The 20,293-nt window shown below is 44.0% G+C and overlaps 1 protein-coding gene across 6 annotated transcripts in view; it reads right to left on the reverse strand.

Moving 5' to 3' along the window:
- Nucleotides 1–14,298: 14,298 nt before the first annotated feature.
- Nucleotides 14,299–20,293, reverse strand: part of prelid3a (PRELI domain containing 3A) — a 46,090-nt gene continuing 40,095 nt past the window's right edge. For 5 of the 6 annotated variants that reach the window (XM_068030786.1, XM_068030791.1, XM_068030787.1 and 2 more), the window contains one exon: nucleotides 14,299–15,481. In XM_068030786.1, coding sequence (XP_067886887.1) covers nucleotides 15,335–15,481 — 147 coding nt within the window. In that variant the 3' untranslated portion in view covers nucleotides 14,299–15,334. The remainder of the gene's footprint in view (nucleotides 15,482–20,293) is intronic. The other variant, XM_068030789.1, reaches the window with a different exon arrangement.

Raw genomic sequence — 20,293 nt, forward strand, 5'->3', positions numbered from 1 at the left:
TTCACCCCCTTGCTTATCAAGAATCTATCTACCTCTGCCTTAAAAATCTTCAAAGACTCTGCTTCCACTGCCTTTTGAGGAAGTGAGTTCCAAAGACTCATGACCCTCTGAGAGAAAAAATTTCTCCTCATTTCTGTCTTAAATGGGTAACTCCTTATTATTAAACAGTGACCCCTAGTTCTAGATTCTCACACAAGGGAAAACATCCTTTCCACATCCACCCTGTCAAGACCTCTCAGGATCTTATATGTTTAAATCAAGTCGCCTCTTACTCTTCTACATTCCAGTGGATACAAGCCTAGCCTGTCCAATCTTTCCTCATAAGACTGCCCGCCCACTCCAGGTATTGGCCTAGTAAACTTTCTCTGAACTGCTTCCAATATATTTACATCCTTTCTACATTGTCTCCCTCCCTTTCTGAATAAAGGAGTTACATGTGTTATTTTCCAATCTATTGGAACCTTCCCCAAATCTCGGGAAAATTAAAACCAACGCAGCAGCTATCTCACTAGCCACTTCCTTTAAGGCCCTAGGATGAAGTCTATCAGGACCCGGGAACGTGTCAGTCCGCAGCTCCAACAATTTGCTCAGTACCACTTCCCTGGTGATTGTAAATTTCTTGAGTTCTTTTTTCCCTTTCCTAATTTACAGCTATTTCTGGGATGTTACTTGTGTCCTCTATAGTGAAGACCGATGCAAATTACCTGTTCAATTCATCTGCCATATCCTTATTTTCCGTTATTAATTCCCCAGACTCACTTTCTATAGGATGAATGCTCACTTTGTTAACTCTTTTCTGTTAAAAATATCTATGGAAACTCTTACTATCTGTTTTTATATTTCTAGTTAGCTTTCTCTCGTACTCTAATTTTTCCCTCCTTATTAATCTTTTCGTCATTCTTTGCTGTTTTTTATATTTTGTCCAATTTTCTGATCTGCCTCCCATCTTTGCGCAATTATATGCTTTTTCTTAAAGTTTGATACTATCTTTAACTTTTTTAGTTAACCATGGATGGTGGGTCCTCTCTTTGGAATTTTTCTTTCTCGTTGGAATGCATCTATTCTGTGTATTCTGAACTATCCCCTTAAACGTCACTGCATCTCTATCGACCTATCCCTTATCCTAATTTGCCTGTTCATTTTAGCTAGCTCTGCTTTCATGCCCTTATAATTGTTCTTATTTAAGTTTAAAATACTACTCTTGGACCCACTCTTCTCTCCCTCAAACTGAATGTAAAATTCAATCATATTATGATCACTGCTGCCAAGGCGTGCCTTCACTATGAGATCATTAATTATTCCTATCTCGTTGCACAATATCAGGTCTAGTTTAGCCTGCGCTCTGGTTGGCTCCAGAATGTGCTGTTCTAAGAAACTATCCTGAAAACATTCTATGAACTCCTCATTTAAGCTACCTTTGCCCATCTGATTTTTCTAGTCTATATGTAGATTAAAATCCCCCATGATTATCACTGTACATTTCTGACAAGCTCTCTTTATTTATTCCTTTATACCCCGTCCTATCATGTGGTTACTGTTAGGTGGCCTTTACACCATTCCCACAAGTGACTTCTTGTCTTTGGCATTTCTCATCTCTACCCAAACTGCTTCTACATCCTCGTTTCCTGGTCATCCCTCTCTATTGTGCTAATACCATCATTAATTAACAGAGCCACCCGTCCACCTTTTCCTAGCTTCCTGTCCTTCCTAAATGCCATGTACCCTTCAATAGTCAGTCTATCTATGTCCAATCTATGTCATCCTGTAGCCATGTCTCTGTAATGGCTATCAAATCATATTTATTCATTTCTATCTGTGCTATCAGCTCAGCTGTTTTGTTTTGAATGCTAGGTGCATTCATTGGGGAGGTGGTGGCATAGTGGTAATGTCACTAGACTCGTAATCCAGACCCCCAGGCTAATCCTCTGGGGACATGGGTTTGAATCCCACCCTGGCAGATGTTGAAATTTGAACTCAATTAATAAAAATCTGGAATTAAAAGGTAGTCTAATGATGACCATTGTCGACTGCTATTAAAAATCCATCTGGTTCCCTATGCCCTTTAGGGAAGGAAATCTGCTGTTCTTACCTGGTCTGGCCTACATGTGAGTCCACAGCAATAAAATGGCTGACCAAGCCACTCAGTTCAAGGGCAATTAGGGATGGACAATAAATGCTGGCCTAGCCAGCAACACCCACATCTGACAAGCAAATAAAAAAAAGATACAGAGCCTTTGGTTTTGTCCTTTTATTATTTTTGTAACCTCTAGCCTCATCTGCTAATTTACTCTTAGATTTGTACTCTCTGACAGTTCCTGTCACGGTCTGTTTAGCATTTCCCATATTAATAACCTTCTCTCGTGCCTTGTCTCTACTCTTTGGTTTACCACATCTTTCCAAATTTGATCCCTTGCCCCCACTATTTAGTTTAAAACCCTCTCTAGTTATGCAGCTCGCTAGAACACTGGACAAAGCTAGCGAAATTGGCCTTTCCCCAATTTAAAACTTTTACTCTTGCTCTGTCGTTATCTTTTTCCATAAATACTCTAAACTTAACTGAATTAAGATCACTACCACTAAAATGCTCTCCCACTGATACCTCTTCCACCTACCCAGATTAATTCCTGAAAACTAAGTCCAGAACGGAAATCCATACCCTCTTTTCCACAAGGGTTTCATCCCTGCCACAGCAGCAAAATGGCTCTAACCAAAGTAACAAATGACATCTGACTGGACTGTTCTCCTCCAATACCTCTCCTCCATTGTCCAGCCGAGTGGGACAGCCCTCACTCGGTTTCACTCTTATCTATTCAATCATCACTAGCAATGGCTCCTCTTGCTACCTCTGTGCCATAATTTCGGGAGCCCTCCAAAAATCTATCCTTGATCTGTCCTCTTCCTCATCTACCAGCTACTGTTGACCAAGGCAAGTCTCAACTTCCAAAGCGACAGTGATGACCGTCAGCTCTACATCACCAACAACTCTTCAACCTTTTTGTTTTATTCATTCAAGGGATGTGGGCGTCGCTGGCTAGGCCAGCATTTATTGCCCATCCCTAATTGCCCTTGAGAAGGTGGTGGTGAGCTGCCTTCTGGAACCGCTGTTGTCCATGTGAGGTAGGGACACCCACAGTGTTGTTAGGGAGTTCCAGGATTTTGACCCAGCGACAGTGAAGGAACGGTGATATATTTCCAAGTCAGGATGGTGTGTGGCTTGGAGGGGAACTTGCAGATGGTGGTGTTCCCATGCATCTGCTGCCCTTGTCCTTTGAGGTGGCAGAGGTCGCAGGTTTGGAAGGTGCTGTCTAAGAAGCCTTGGTGAGTTGCTGCAATGCATCTTGTCGATGGTACACTGCTGCCACTGTGCGTTGACGTTGGAGGGAGTGAATGTTTATGGATGGGGTGCCAATCAAGCAGGCTGCTTTGTCATTGATGGTGTCAAGCTTCTTGAGTGCTGTTGGAGCTGCACCCATCCAGGCAAGTGGAAAGTATTCCATCACACTCCTGACTTGTGCCTTGGTGGACAGGCTGTGGGGAGTCAGGAAGTGAGTTACTTGCCACTGGATTCCTAGCCTCTGACCTGCTCTTGTAGCCACGGTATTTATATGGATACTCCAGTTCAGTTTCTAGTCAATGGTAACCCACAGGATGTTGCTAGTGGGGGATACAACTATAGTAATGCTATTGAATGTCAAGGGGAGATGGTTAGATTCTCTCTTGTTGGAGATGCACATTGCCTGGCACTTTGTTGGCACGAATGTTACTTGCCACTTATCAGCCCATCCTAGATATTGTCAAGTTCTTGCTGCATTTCTACACAGATTGCTTCAGTATTTGAGGAGTCACGAATGGTGCTGAACATTGTGCAATCATCAGTGAACATCCCCACTTCTGACAATATGATTGAAGGAAGGTCATTGATGAAGCAGCTGAAGATGGTTGGGCCTAGGACACTACCCTGAGGAACTCCTGCAGTGATGTCCTGGAGCTCAGATGATTGACCTCCAACAACCACAACCATCTTCCTTTGCGCTAGGTATGACTCCAACCAGCAGAGAGCTTTCCCCCTGATTCCCATTGACCTCAGTTTTGCTCGGGCCCCTTGATGCCATGTTTGGTCCAGTGCTGCCTTGATGTCAAGGGCAGTCACTCTCATCTCATTTCTTGAGTTCAGCTCTTTTGTCCATGTTTGAACCAAGGTTGTAATGAGGTCAGGAGCTGAGTGGCCCTGGCGGAACCCAAACTGAGCGTCACTGAGCAGGTTATTGGTAAGCAGGTGCCGCTTGATAGCACTGTCAACAGCACCTTCCATCACTTTACTGATGATTCAGAGTAGGCTGATGGGGCGGTAATTGGTCGGGTTCGATTTGTCCTGCTTTTTGAGTACAGGACATACCTGGGCAATTTTCCACATTGTCGGCTAGATACCAGTGTTGTAGCTGTACTGGAACAGCTTGGCTAGGGGCGCAGCAAGTTCTGGAGAACATGTCTTCAGTACTATTGCCGGAATGTTATCAGGGCCCATAGCCTTTGCCGTATCCATTACCTTCAGTCATTTCTTGATATCAGTGAGGGATATGCCGGGCCATGAGGGTACAGATTGTGCTTGAGTACAATTCTGCTGCTGTGCCCAGTTTTGCATTTCTAGATCTATTTGAAATCTATCCCATTTAGCACAGTGGTAGAGCCACACAACACAATGGAGGGTATACTCAATGTGAAGGCTGGACATTGTCACCACAAGGACTGTGCAGTGGTCACTCCTACCAATACTGTCACGGACAGATGCATCTGCGGCAGGCAGATTGGTGAGGATGAGGTCAAGTATGTTTTGTCCTCTTGTTGGTTCCCTCACCACCTGCTGCGGACCTAGTCTAGCAGCTATGTCCTTTAGGACTCGGCCAGCTCAGTCAGTAATGGTGCTACCGAGCCACTCTTGGTGAAGGACATTGAAGTCCCCCACCCAGAGTACATTCTGCGCCGTTGCCACCCTCAGTGCTTCCTCCAAGTGGTGATCAACATGGAGGAGTTCTGATTCATCAGCTGTGGGAGGGCAATAGGTGGTAATCAGTAGGAGGTTTCCTTGCCCATGTTTGACCTGATGCCATGAGACTTCATGGGATCCGGAGTCAATGTTGAGGTCTCCCAGGGTGACTCCCTCCTGTCTGTATACCACTGTATACAGTGGGGCCGTCCTGCCGGTGGGACAAGACATACCCAGGGATTGTGATGGCGGTGTCTGGGACATTGTCTGTAAGGTATGATTCCGTGAGTATGACTATGTCAGGCTGTTGCTTGGCTAGTCTGTGGGACAGCTCTCCCAACTTTGGGATAAGCCCCCAGATGTTAGTAAGGAGGACTTTGCAGGGTCGATAGGGCTGGTTTGCCATTGTCATTTCCGGTGCCTAGGTTGATGCTGGGTGGTCCTTCCGGTTTCCTTCTTTATTGACGTCATAGCGGTTAGATACGACTGAGTGGCTTGCTAGGCCATTTCAGAGGGCAGTTAAGAGTCAACCACATTGCTGTGGGTGTGAAGTCACATGTAGGCCAGACCAGGTGAGTACAGCAGATTTCCTTCCCTAAAGGACATTAGTCCACTATTTCTTGTTTTAGACTCCTTGTCTGACATCAAGTCCTGGTAAAGCTCCGAGTTCCTTCAGTTAAACATTGGGAAGAGCAAAGGCATTGCCTTCGGCACCACCACAAACTTTGCACCCTCGCACTCGCACTGATTCGATCCTGTTCCCCTGCCACCATCACAGGTTGGAACAGACTGAACTCAACCTTAGCATTCTATTCAATTTCCATTTGAGCCTCCAATCCCATATCCTCTTCATTAAAGATAATGTACTGGCACTTCCGCAATGCTGCCCACCTCCATCCATACCTCAAACCATCTACTGCTAAAAACCTTGCCCATTGCTTTATTATCTCTAGAATTGGCTATTCCAATGGTCTCCTGGCTGGCATTCCATCTCTGTAATCTTCCGTTCATTCTAAATTCTACTGCCCAAATACTAACCCACATCAAGTCTGACCATCCATCACCTCTTGGGTGGTTTACTCTGGCACCTGGTCTCCTAATGTATCAAAATGAAAATTCTCATCCTCTTGTTTAAATACCACCATGGCATTGCCCCTCCCAATCTAAGTATCTTTCTCCAGTCCTACAACTTCCTCTAATATCTCAGTTACCCTGACTCTGACCTCCCGTAAATTCCCCATTTCCTATTTCATCATCATTAATGGCTGTGCCTTCAGCTGCCTTGGTCTCGAACCCAGCAACTGCCTCCTTAAACCACTCCATTCTCTCTCCTCCTAAATGCAAGTTGTTGTTAAAGTTCACCGTTTTGGTCATCCCTCCTAATATTTCTTTCTTTGTCTTGATTTCCATTCGTTTTGATTATGCCTCTTGTGAAGCACCTTTGAGATGCTTTCTATTTTAATATTGATACATGTTGTAGTTACTGTTGTTATTCAGACAGGATAAAGTCATGGAGGACTTGAGGAAAAAGGAAATGGGACAAAATACCAGATAACTTTCAACAAAACATTTGTACTCTGTTAGTAACAAATCGATTCGAATAACAATCTTGGCAGGGCAATTCCTTGAAACTTACTGTTTCAACTTCTCAAAGGATTTCAAAGTTAGGACCTACTTGAAAAAACAGCAAACCTTGCCAATGCCATTTGCCAAAAAATTAGGAATCAATCTTTTGAAATAGTTTTGCCAACAGAATTCATGGGATGTAATTTATAGAACATGACTTTCGTAGGTGAGCCTTCGGCCAAAATTGGCTTCTCTTTATTAGACACCACCTAGTGGCCCACCCTGTGAACTGTAAATCTCACAGCTTGAATCTGATGAATATCAGTCATCAGAGACAAAGCCTTTTAGGTGTCCACAAGATGACAAGATAATTACAGGTGAGGATGAGGATTTTTCCCAACATAATTCATACCCATCCAGAAAGATCATAATGCTGCCCTCACCCCCAACACTGTAGCATCCGTAAATAAAAGGAGAATGCTGGAAATATTCAGCCCATCAGGCAGCATCTGTTGAGAGACAGACAGGGTTAATGTTTCAGGTCGATGATGATTCGCTAGAAGTGGAAAAAGTTAGAGATGGAGCAGGCTTTAAGCAAGTATAGAGGCAGGGAAAGTGGCATTGGGGTTTTGGGAAGAACAAAAGGGAAGGTGGAAGGCAGGAGGGATTAAATGGCAAAAGGGATGATGGTGCAAGGCAAAGGGAATGGGTCATGGGAAAAGTAAAGAAACAAAAAACGAGGTGTAAATGGGAAATCGCTAACAGCTGCCGCCTGATAAAATGGGGACAGAGGTTATGATCAGAAATTGTTGAACTCAGTGTTGAGTCCGGAAGGCTGTAACATGCCCAATCAAAAGAGCTGCTGTTCCTCGAACTTGCTATGAGCTTCACTGGAAGTGTAGGAGGCAAAGAACTGGGAGTTGGGTGGAGAGTTAGAATGACAAGAAAGATCGGGGTCATGCTTGTAGACTGAACAGAGATGCTCCACAAAAGGATGACCCAAACTATGTTTGGCCTCGCCACTATAGAGGGGACTGCATTGTGAGCAGCGAATATAAAGTACTAAGTTGAAAGAACAAGTAAATTGCTGTTTCACTTAGAAGGAGTGTTTGGGATCCTGGATGCTGTGAAGAGAGGAGATAAAAGGACAGGTGTTACATTGCCTGCACTTGCATGGAAAGGTATTTTGGGAAGGGGAAGGGATGATAGAGGAATAGACCAGGGTGCTGCAGATGGAACAGTCCCTTTGGCATGCTGAAAGGGGAGGGGAAGATGTGTTCGGTGGTAGCATCACACTGGAGGTGGTAGAAATGGTGGAGAATGATCCATTGAATTTGGAGGCTGTTGGGCAGAGGGTGAGGATAGGGAAAACTTTGGTCTGGAAGGGACGGGTGGGGATGAGAGCAGGTGTGGGAAATGGAATGGCCATGGTCGAGGGCCCTGTCAACCATGATGATGGGAAAAAGGTATATACAGAAACACAGGTATAGAGGCTGGCAGTGTCGGAATAGACAAATTGGAGACAGAGAAACCGGGAGAATAAAATAAGAGTCCTTACAGGAAGTGGGAAAGGAGTAAGTGCAGTCAAGATACCTATAGTGCCCAATTGTTTCTTAAATGATTCCATGTTTTCACCTCCACCATGCTTCCTAGAGGTTTATTCCGCATATTGATTACTCTGTGTGAAGAAAAATTTCCTGATACTAGTCTTAAAATGACATTTTTCTAGATTGAACCTGTGTACCTTGATTCACTTCCATAGTTTCATTTAAAGTAATGTTCCTGGTTAACTTTCCCTATGACCTTAACCATCTTCTATACCTCTATAAAATTACATCTCAATTGTCACTTTCTAGTCTTTTGTTATAACTCAGACCGCTGAAACTGAGGATCAGACGTGTAGTTCTTCCCTACATTGCCTCCAGCACTTGAATGTCTCTCTTTTCTTGTGATCAGTACTGAATGCAGTACTCAAAGTATGATCTAAGTGGGGCACTATACAGTTTGATTATTACCTCCTTTGACTTGCCTATGTGGTTCAATATCCCATTGTTTTTTTTGTTTGCTGCTCTGCAATGGTTGGGCAGGTTTAGCATTGTGTCTACTGAGATGCCTAAATCTCTTTAGCATCATCCTTGGTTATTTCAATACCATTCATGGAGTATGCGTATTGTCTATTTTTCCAATCACCTATTATTTTAATTTCTGCTCCACTCCCTGTCCTCAGCCTCCTACACTGTTCCAATGAAGCTCAATGTAAGCTCAAGGAACAGTGCCTCATTTTTCGACTGGGCACATTACAGCCTTCCAGACTCAGCACTGAGTTCATTTCCCTCATTTCTTCAGACGGTTGCTGTTGGGGCGATGTTTCTGCTATTTCCTATTTACACCGCCTCTATGCACCTCTTTTGTTTCCTTATTTGCCCCATTACCATCTCCTTTCACCATCATCCCTTTTGCCATTTAATCTGTCCTCCAATCCAACCTATCAGACCTTCCCTTTTGTTCTTTCCTCCTCCTCTCTTTCCCTGCCTCTGTACATGCTTAAAACCTGTTACATCTCTAAATGTTTTCCAGTTCTGAGGAAAGGTCATCGATCTGAAACATTAACTCTGTTTCTCACTCCACAGATGCTGAGTATTTCCAGCAATCTCTGTAATAAGGCTATGCAGCTGTTAACAAGGCTAATCATTATACTGGGCTGTGACTGGTTGGCATCGTTCCATCTGTGGAAGACATGCAACAAACAATCCATTTTGGTGGGGTGTCTTCTCTTGGTGCACCTTTGCTAATGGCTATGAAGGCCAATCCTTGAGAGACAGCTTCTACCACAAGTGCTGCACATGAAGCTGCCAAATGATGCTATGAGTTGTTATTTTCTGCATTGGTGCCTGTTGCCAAGCTGCTGTAGCCACTGGTCATCGTGGTAGTGCACACCAGTCCACAGGATGTGTTGCCATTTCCCTCTTCCACTGGCTAGGGTCTCCCAGGTGCGATACTCAACATTTAGCGCCTTCATGTCATGCTTGCAAGCATCCTTGAAGCGGAGTTTTTGGTCCTCTGGCCCTGTCTATCTCACCAAACAGAAGGCCCTTGGGCATGCAATCGTCTTTTTGATTAGTGCCAACACACTTGGGAACTCTGCCTTTAGGATGACTGCTGCATGTGTAAATTTTATCCTGCCAGGAGATACCCATAATGCGCCGCAGACAGCAAAGATGGAAATTATTGAACTTCTTTTCCTGGTAGCTGTAAGTCACCCACGTTTCACAGCCATACAGCAAGGTGTTGAGAACACAGGCCTTACAAACCAACAACTTGGTCCTAAGGGTCAGCTTGGTATTATCCCATGCACGTTTCGCAAGTTGGCCAAAGATGGTAGCCGCTTTCCCTATGCGTGTATCGAGCTCTGCATCAAGCGACAGATGTCGGTCACCATAGACCCAAGGTAGCAGAATTTGGCATAAGTATAATTTGGTAAAGGCAGAACCCACAACAATGGCTGGTTTGAGGCCTACTCAGCTGACATGATATCTGTCATTGATGCAAATAACAAAGCCTACATGTTGCATAACATAACCCAACAGCTAAGACACCGCACGATCTGAAAGTAGCCAAGACAGCCGTGCAAAGGACAGGGAGATAATGCGCAAAAAAACACTGGATCAATTTATGTCAAGAAATCCAAATTGCATGTGACAAAGGAAATCTATGAACTATGGGCTGTAAAGGCTATTTGATTAAAAGCCTTTAGACAGTAAATCAAGGTCCTCATTCAGGTGGATGTAAGAGATGTAAGAGATCCCATGAGCACAATATTGAAGAGCAGCAGGGGCAGTTACCCCTGGTATCCAGGCTAATATTTAACCCTCAATCAACAATCAACATCACCAAAACAGATTATCACATTTGTTGTTTTGGGGTTTGCTGTGCATAAATTGGTTGCCACAATTTTGACATTAATGCAGTAACTACACTTCTAAAGTACTTCACTGGTTTTTAAAGCATTTTGGGAGGCCCTGTGCTCATGAAAGTCACTATATCAATGCAAGTATTTTTTTCCTCCCAAAAAAAAAACTTTCCAATCAAACTAATCTTACATCATAGCTCTAAGTTTTCTTGATGGGCCCATTGGACTCCTACCAGAAAAAGGCAGAGACCCATTTTGAATGGCAAAAGACTGGGAAATGCTTGCAATCAGAGGTGTTCTTTGGATAAATCACAGAAAGTTAACATGCAGCTACAGCAAGCAATTAGGAAGGCAAATGATATTTTAGCTTTTGTTACAATGGGATTGGAGTATAAGAGGAAAGAAGTCTTGCTACAATTATACATGGCATTGATGAGACCACACCTAGAGTAATGTGCACAGTTCTGGTATCCTAGACCTACTTGCCCTAGAGGAAACATAACAAAAGCTCAGTAGACTACTACCTCGGATGAGGAGAGTGTCCTATAAGAGGAGATTGAGAAGACTAAGCCTATATTCCCTGGAACTTAGAAGAATGAGAGGTGATCTAATTGAAACATATAAAATTCTTAAGGGGCTTGACAGGGTAGAGGCTGAGAAAACAATTCCCTGGCTGGAGAATTTAGAACACAGGGTCATAGTTTCAAAATAAAGGAACCAGACATCTTTGGAATTCCCTACCCCGGAGAGCTGAAGATGGTCAATCGTTGAGTATATTCATGGCTGATAGATTTTTAGTTTTTTTTTATTAGTTCATGGGAAGTGGGCGTCATGGGCTAGGCCAGCATTTATTGCCCATCCCTAATTGCCCTTGAGAAAGTGGTGGTGAGCTGCCTTCTTGAACCACTGCAGTCCATGTGGGGTGGGAAGGGAGTTCCAGGATTTTGACCCAGCGACAGTGAAGGAATGGCGTTATAGTTCCAAGTCAGGAGGGTGTGCGGCTTGAAGGGGAACTTGCAGGTGGTGGCGTTCCCATGCACCAGCTGCCCTCGTCTTTCTAGGTGGTAGAGGTCGCAGGTTTGGAAGGTGCTAAGGAGCCTTGGTGCATTGCTGCAGTGCATTTTGCAGTTGGTACACACTGCTGCCACTGTGCATTGGTGGAGGAGGGAGTGAAAACTTGTAAATGGGGTTCCAATCAAGTGGGCTGCTCTGCTCTGGATGATGTCAGATTCCTGAGTGTTGTCGGAGCTGCACCCATCCAGGCAAGTGGCGAGTATTCCATCACACTCCTGACTTGTGGCTTGTAGATGGTGGATGGGCTTTGGGGAGTCAGGAGGTGAGCTACTCGCCGCAGGATTCCTAGCTTCTGACCTGCTGTAGCCACGGTATTTATGTGGCTACTCCAGTTCAGTTTCTGGTCAATGTTAACACCCAGGTTGTTGATAGTGGGGGATTCAGCGATGGTAATGCCATTGAATGTCAGGGGGAGATTTTGAGATTCTCTCTTTTTGGAGATGGACATTGCCTGGCACTTGTGTGGTGTGAATGTTACTTGCCACTTATCAGCCCAAGCCTGGATATTGTCAAGGTTTTGCTGCATATGGACACGGGCTGCTTCTGTATCTGAGTCGTCGCAAATGGTGCTTAACATCGTACAATCGTCAGCGAACATCCCCACTTCTGACCTTATGATTGAAGGACGGTCATTGATGAAGCAGCTGAAGATGGTTGGGCCCAGGACACTACCCTGAGGAACACCTACAGTGATGTTCTCGAGTGAGATGATTGACCTCCAACAACCATAACTATCTTCCTTTGTGCCAGGTATGACTCCAAGCAGCAGAGATTTTCCCCAATTTCCTATTGACTCCAGTTTTGCATACTCAATCAAATGCTGCCTTGATGTCAAGGGTAGTCACTCCCACCTCACCTATGGAGTTCAGCTCTTTTGCCCATGTTTGAACCAAGGCTATAATGAGATCAGAAGCTGAGTGCCCTGGCGGAACCCAAACTGAGCGTCATTGAGGTTATTGCTAAGCAAGTAATGCTTGATAGCATTGTCAAAGTCACCTTACATCACTTTACTGATGATCGAGAGTGGACTGATGTGGCGGTAATTGGCAGGGTTGAATTTGTCCTGGACATACCTGGGCAATTTTCCAAATTGCCGGGTAGATGCCAGTGTTGTAGCTGTACTGGAGCAGCTTGGCTAGGGGTGCAACAAGTCCTGGAGCACAGTCTTCAGTATGTGAGAAAGGGGTCCATGGGTCCCTCACCTGATCTTACTGTAACAGGGTTTAATTTTAAACACACCATTTTTCTAGCTCCCCCTTGGTGAATCCTTGTTCATTGCTTTCCAATTATAAGGCAATGACACCAGCACAAACAGGTATCCTTAGATTTAAAGAAGAAAGGTTGAAATTTATTAAACTTAAACTCCAATTCGGTTAATGCCTATGGATACACGAAGCGCCCACACTGGCATGCATACGCGATACACACATGCAAATACAGACAGACAACAGAAGAAAAATAAAGTTGAAAAATTTGAGGCAATCTCTGAAGAGGGTTTTTGTTATGGTTCTTCGAGCTCACTGTAGAGTCCTTGATTGTAGGTAATCTTGCTTTTCATTGGTGCCCAGTATTCTTCTTAAATCTTGTTTGCTGCAGGAGACTTTTCTCTCTTGGGGTTTGTGTATCTTCAGTGGATTTGGAGTTCCGTGAGAAAGAGATGGGAGCAGACGGGAGAGGCTGTGGCGAGTCAGCCAGGAGAGGTCTTTTCAGTCCAGGAAAAAACAGACACTCTCAATTCAAACTCTGTGGCTAGTTCAAAAAACCCTGGTTGATACCGGGTGGTCTGTCCGGTTTCATTCCTGATTTCCTAATTTTAGGTACAAATGGAATTTTGGAAATTGGGATAATGAGGGGAGCTAGAGTTGAGATAAATCAGACGTGATCTTGTTGAATGGCAGAGCAGGCTCAAAAGGGCCAAATGGCCTACCCCAGCTCCTATTTATGTTAATCGTGCTAGTCCCTGTGGACTCTTAACAGTTCCTGGTCCACCTAGTAATGGGTAGAGCCTCCGACACCAAGGCAGCAGAGCCCAAGGGCATTCTCTATGTTGGGAGATGTCACTTCTCCAGTTCAGAAGGTGGCCAGCTTACTACTGGAAGCTGATATGTTAGACAGAAGGCAGATTAGCCTTCAGTTGGACACAAATGGGGCACACCGAGATTGCAGTTCCCAGCTGAAAGAAGAATCCTGGATCCCCAAATAAAGGGTACTTAAACTATAACAGGAGGCTGAAAATGTGGTCTTAGAGTTGGCCCTGGGTACCCAGCTCCTGGCAGACAGCTACCAACTTTTCCAAACACATGGAGCTGACAGGCACGGGAGATACCTTGGTAGTGTCGCAGGTGTCCATTAGCTCCAAGCAAATGAGATGTTCTCTCACTGACCCCACAAACCGAATGTGCTACAGTGCTAACGATCCCAGCGGTGACACAAGGATTGTGACCTGCACATTTGCAGGGCTCATTTTCCTTTGTGGAAAGCAGTACAAATTTTTGCTTAAGAAAGTCATATTGCCCTCAAGCCTGCTTCATCATTCAAGATGATCATGGTTAATCTTTGATCTCAATTTCACTTTCCTGTCCAATCCACAGATTCCTCGATTCCTCCCAGAACAAATTCTCTTACATTAGACATACCCAAAATATCTATCAGCTTGCAGCTCTAAAGAATTTGCAGGGATGCTGTTTGATACAATGTAGTTACTATCAGGGTACTGGTAATAATGAGACTATTTCAGAGAAAATATTCTTTATTTTTAAGCACATTTCAGTCAGTAATTAAATAATTGTAGCAATGTTCAGACTATCTAAATCTATTACTTTAAACATTTACGTTAGAATCAAATGAAATTGTTTGAGAAACAATTATGCAAAAGTAGTTCAAATGTCAAAGTGCTACAGAAGTTTACAAAAGTAGATCAGCACAATAATCCTCCCACCCAATTACAGTGGAAGCACTGCAACATACTTGTCTTGATAGAAAGGAAACTAATTCAGAAGCCAAATATAATTGAAACGTACCTTTCACAAAGCAGCTTTACACTTTCACAACCACTTCAGCACAGGACAATTTGTGAATTACTGGTCACAGTGACATGATAGCATTCACATGATAATAGCTCCAGTTCAGTCAATATACTTTAGTTGATTTAATCAAAAATGCATGTGAAACCAAGATTAGGAGTGAGGGATTAATAGTATGCCTAAGAATCTCCAACCCCCAACCCAATCTCATCTGGGTAGATCTGCCACAAGATACATAACCAAATTCCAACTTAAAATACTGATTACAAAAATAAATTAATAAAACTTACTGCTCTAAAGTTAATAGACTATGTAAACGTAGTTCTGAAATGCATACACTTTATTTTGTTGACTCAGCCTATAAGGTAGTGACACTAACTCCTCCATATTCAAGTATTAGTCCAATGCACTGCATCAAGTTCAAGACAGTGCGTAATTGTTCAAGTGCATATTTTTGTTCATTGTCTCCAACTCCGTTATGAGAATAAAACTCTTCCACATATACCAAGGTGATATACCTATATAGATCAGTTATCTAAAGTTCACTGCATCAAGTACATTGCAAAAATGCAACTTTTTATAAAGAATAACAAATGTGGTATCCCACATTCACAGGCTTGCCTGCTGGTTGTTTATTTTAGGAAACTGAATGATTTGAATGCTGTTTGATACATTCAAGGTCAACTTTGTAGCTTATATTCTTCTCTGAAAAAAAGGCATGAGCTGTACCTTAAAATGACAGAATGTAAGTTACTAAGCGTATCTCCTGAACGGATGTCAAAGGGTGGCACAACAGTGGGCTAACCATAAATCTTTGGCAGCTGCTAACGCCATTGCTGACTTCATGCTTTCTTGGGCAGACACAGCCAATTCTTCATTCTCCACATTTATCTTGCTTATCACCCACTCCATTGCTTTGCAGCCCTGAAAGCAAACATATTAGAAGGGATTAACCAGAAAACAGGACCAAACAAGCTAGTGAGTAAATGTTTATCAAAAACTTGAAAAACAGAAGTGTTAAAACCTTACACAGTTCAAATGATGCATAGAATACATTAAGCATTAAATTAAAATACTCAGCACCTTAAGACAAGGAATTTTGCATTCTCTCACAGAAAATGCTGGAAATACTCAGCAGGTCAGGTAGCATCTGTGCAGAGAGCAACAGAGTTAATGTTTCAGGTCTGTGACCTTTCATTAAAATTGAGAAAAGACAGAGATGTAAAAGGTTTTGAACAAATGGAAAGTGGGGGCCAGGGGAAGAAGAGCATGGGGAAGGTCTGTGATAGGGTGGAGGGCAGGACAAATTAAATGACAAAAGGTTTCATGATACAAGGCCAAAGGGGAGGGGCAATGGGGCAAGTCAAGAAACAAAAAGATGTGTCTAGATCGGGCGTGAATGGCAGGATAGCAGCCGTCCAAGAACAAATGAGAAAACAACCTAACCAAGAAAACACACACACAAAATGGGGCAGGCGATTATGATCTAAAACTTTTGAACTCAATATTGAGTTCAGAAGGCTCTAAAGTGCTCAGTAAAAGATGAGCTACTGCTCCTCGTGCTCACGTTAAGCTTCACTGGATCACGGCAGCAGGCCAAGAACAGAAAGGTCAGAGTGAGAGCAAGGTAGAGAATTAAAGTGACAGGCAACAGGAAGCACAGGGTCATGCTTGCAGACTGAACAGAGGCGCTCTGCAAAGCAGTTACCGAGTCTGCGTTTGGTCTTCCCAATGTAGAGGAGATGACATCAAGAGCAGCGAATACAGTATACTAAATTGAAATAAGTACAAGTCAATCGTCATTTCGCTTGGAGTGTTCGGGGCCTTGGACAGCGAGAAGGGAGGAGGTAAAAGGGAAGGTATTGTATCTCCTGAGTTTGCATGGAAAGGTGCTGTAGGAAAAAAGGGAATGTTGGGGATGGCTGAGGAGTGGACCAGGGTGTCACAGAGGGAACAGTGCATTTGGAATGCTGAAAGAGGAGGGGAATGTGTGTTTTGTCACGCTGGTATCTTGACTATTTTTTTCTCTCCTTGTCCAGTCTCTTCTCACTTATATCAGTGACTCTTCTGATGCCATCAGTCACTTCAACAGTTTCCACACTCTAACCATCTCCTTTTCACCATAGACGTCCAATCCCTCTACATCTCTATCTCCCATCAGGACTTGCTGAGGGCTCTCCGTTCCTTCCTTAAATGGAGCCCACCCAGTACCAATCCTCCACCACTACCCTCCTCTGCCTCACTGAACAACTTCTTCAACTCCACTCACTTACTCTAAATAAAAAGGTGTTGCTATGGGTATCTACGAGTTCTAGATATACCTGCCTTTTTGAGAGATTTGTGGAACATTCTTTGTTCCAGTCCTAATCAGGGCCCCACTATCTCTTTTTCCCAGCACACTGATGACTCAGCGCTGCTTCCTGCTCTGGTCCTGAACGAGAACATTTCATCGACTTTGCTTCCAGTTTCCACCCTTCTCTCACCTTCACTTGATCCATCTGAATCTTCCCTTCCTTGACTTCTCTGTCTCCATTTCTGGAGATAGGCAAACAACAAATATTCGTTGTAAGCCCAGACTCCCACAGATACCTCGACTACACTTCCTCACACTCGGCTTTCTGTCTGGACTCTATTCCATATGCCCAGTTTCTCCGTCTCATCTGTTCAGATGATGCAAGAGGATTCCCCCCATTGTGGTCGACAGGACCCTCCATTCTATTCCCTGCATTTCTGCTCTCACCCCTTCCCTTCTCTCTCAAAACCATGAACAGGTTTTCCTTGTCCTCACCTTCCACCCAACCAGTCTCTGTATTCAACAGGTCATTCCCCAGCATTTAGAAACAGAAACATAGAAAAATAGGAGGAGTAGGCCATTCAGCCCTGCGAGCCTGCTCCACCATTCAATATCATGGCTGATCATCCAAACTCAATAACCGGTTCCCGTTTTCTCCCCATATCCCTTATCCCATTAGCCCCAAGAACTATATCTAGCTATTTCCTGAATATATTTAATGATTTCGCCTCAACTGCTGTCCGTGGTACAGAAACCTTTCTGCCACCTCCAGCATGATACATCACCGAACACATCTTCCCCTCCTCATCATCCAAGCCCCTGAACACTCCAATTGAAACAGTGATTTACTTACACTTATTTCAATTTAGTATACTGTATTCACTGCTCACAATATGGTCTCCTCTACACTGGGGAGACCAAATGTAGACTTTGCAGAACATCTCTGTTCAGTCCGCAAGCATGATCCTGAGTTTCCTGTTGCCTGTCATTTCAATTCTCTACTTTGCTCTCTCACTGACCTTTCCGTCCTTGGCCAGCTGCAGTGTTCCAATGAAGCTGAACGCAAGCTCTAGGAACAGCATCTTTTGACCGGACACTTCAGAACCTTCTGGACTCACTGATTTCAATCATTTTAAATCATAACCTCCGTCCCCATTTTCTTTTGTGGTTTTTTTGCTGTTTCAGTTTCTTCTCATTTCTTTGTTAATCCCTTTACTCTGCATCCTGCCATTCATACCTCATCTGGACGTCTTTTGTTTCTTTACTTGCCCCATTACCACTCCCTTTAGCTTTGTACCATGACACCTTTTGTCATTTAATCTCTCCTGCCCTTCTGCCTATGGGTTCTTCCCACACCACCACCCCCTTTCACTTGCTTAAAACCTATTACATTTCTAACTTTTCTCAGTTCTGATGAAAGGCCATAGACCTGAAACGTTAACTCTGTCCTCTCACGACAGATGGTGCCAGACCTGCTGAGTATTTCCAGCATCTGCAATATTTTGCTTTTGTATCCTTCCACATTTTGCAGATGCAAATGCAGTTCCTGAGTTACCCAATAGAGGCCACTTGATTTGCTACTTTGAGACACAATTTAGATAGGTTCGTTATATAATTACTTGGTTCAAAATTGCTCTAAATTTGCATTTCCAGAATCAGTACCATGTCTGGTGCCCTTTAAACCTCAGATGACATGAGAAAAGTATAAGTATGTGTATTTATTTTATTTTTATTTATTTTTTTTATTTAGAGATACAGCACTGAAACAGGCCCTTCGGCCCACCGAGTCTGTGCCGACCATCAACCACCCATTTATACTAATCCTACACTAATTCCATATTCCTACCACATCCCCACCTGTCCCCCTATATTTCCCTACCACCTACCTATACTAGGGGCAATTGCTAATGGCCAATTTACCTATCAACCTGCAAGTCTTTGGCATGTGGGAGGAAACCGGAGCACCCGGAGGAAACCCACGCAGACACAGGGAGAACTTGCAAACTCCACACAGGCAGTACCCAGAATTGAACCCGGGTCACTGGAGCTGTGAGGCTGCGGTGCTAACCACTGCGCCACTGTGCCGCCCTATTATAAATTAACTTCTGAGAACTGTTCTATCAAAGGATTACTCAGAATATAGCACATACATTGTGATATAAATCACCAACTTATACTCTGTACAATAGAAAAGGCCCAGGGACCAGCTTTGCAATATCAACATAACATAGACCATGAAAGCATTAGAAAGCTGCAATGGAAATCCAGTACTGTTTAAACACAAGACATCTAAGCAAATATTCAAGCAAATTGTAGCTCATACAAGTTAAAGCTGAAATCCAGGAGACAAACACACAGTTACATTCAAAGTGCTCTGCCCAATGCTTAGCTCCTGATTTAATTGAAACAATAAGTTTTCCTACAAAAAGAAAAATGTGCTGTGGTATGCAGAAGTAACAGAGAAACAGGTTCAAAATACATCCTTAGCCTAGTGTAGAGAAGACAATGAAACTGGGGTGGGGTAAAGCCTGGCTACCCGACCCGAACAGACCCAACTACCGAGTCCAGCATTTGGGCTTGACACTGCTGCTTCTGGGAAGTCACGGGATCAGGCTTACCCATGACTACCCACAACTCCATCTGCAGGAACAGCCTGCTGCCAGAACAGATGAAGGAGATTAGTGTTGGGTCAGGTTTTAATTTTATATCCAACCCAGGCTTTAGGGTGGGGGGTGGGGGGGGGGCAGTGTTCAAGGAGGAATGGCTGCAATTATAAAATGAGCACTGGACAGATTTTCTAACTGGTTAACAGCAGATAAATAACACTCCCACCATGCAATCACAGAATCATAGGCAACAAATCACACACACAAATAAAAAGCTGAAGGGTAAATTCTATAGCTCATGTATCCACGTCAACTAATGGGTATTAGTATTAAATGTTGCCAATGAACAGAAATAATCTACATGATATAAACATGCATTGCTTCCCACAATATGCATAAGTATATTTTACAGGTTGTAAAAGACTTGAATGAGGGTCACCTCGTGGATGGTTAAAAAAAAAGACCGCAATTGTTGACAACGCGATCGGTAGGTGGCGCTGTTTTGGCACATGCGCAGATACAGCATGTGCCACGAAAACGTCATAGCCAGCGACTGTTGCAGCTGCCAGGACTAAAGATGGCACTATTCAAAAAATCACAGAGATGAAACCTAACAAACACGTGGCAGAATACAATGGCCGGAGTGAGAGAGTGGAACGGGCCGGGGAGATCAGCGCGGGGGCCGGGGAGATCAGCGCGAGGGCCGGGAAAGGCAGCACGGGGGCCGTGGAGAGCAGCGCGGGGGCCGGGGAGATCAGCGCGGGGGCTGGCGAGAGCAGCGCGGGGGCCGGGAAAGGCAGCACGGGGGCCGTGGAGAGCAGCGCGGGGGCCGGGGAG

Source organism: Heterodontus francisci, chromosome 5 (genome assembly GCF_036365525.1).
Source record: "Heterodontus francisci isolate sHetFra1 chromosome 5, sHetFra1.hap1, whole genome shotgun sequence".
In the NCBI taxonomy this organism is placed as follows: Eukaryota; Metazoa; Chordata; class Chondrichthyes; order Heterodontiformes; family Heterodontidae; genus Heterodontus; species Heterodontus francisci.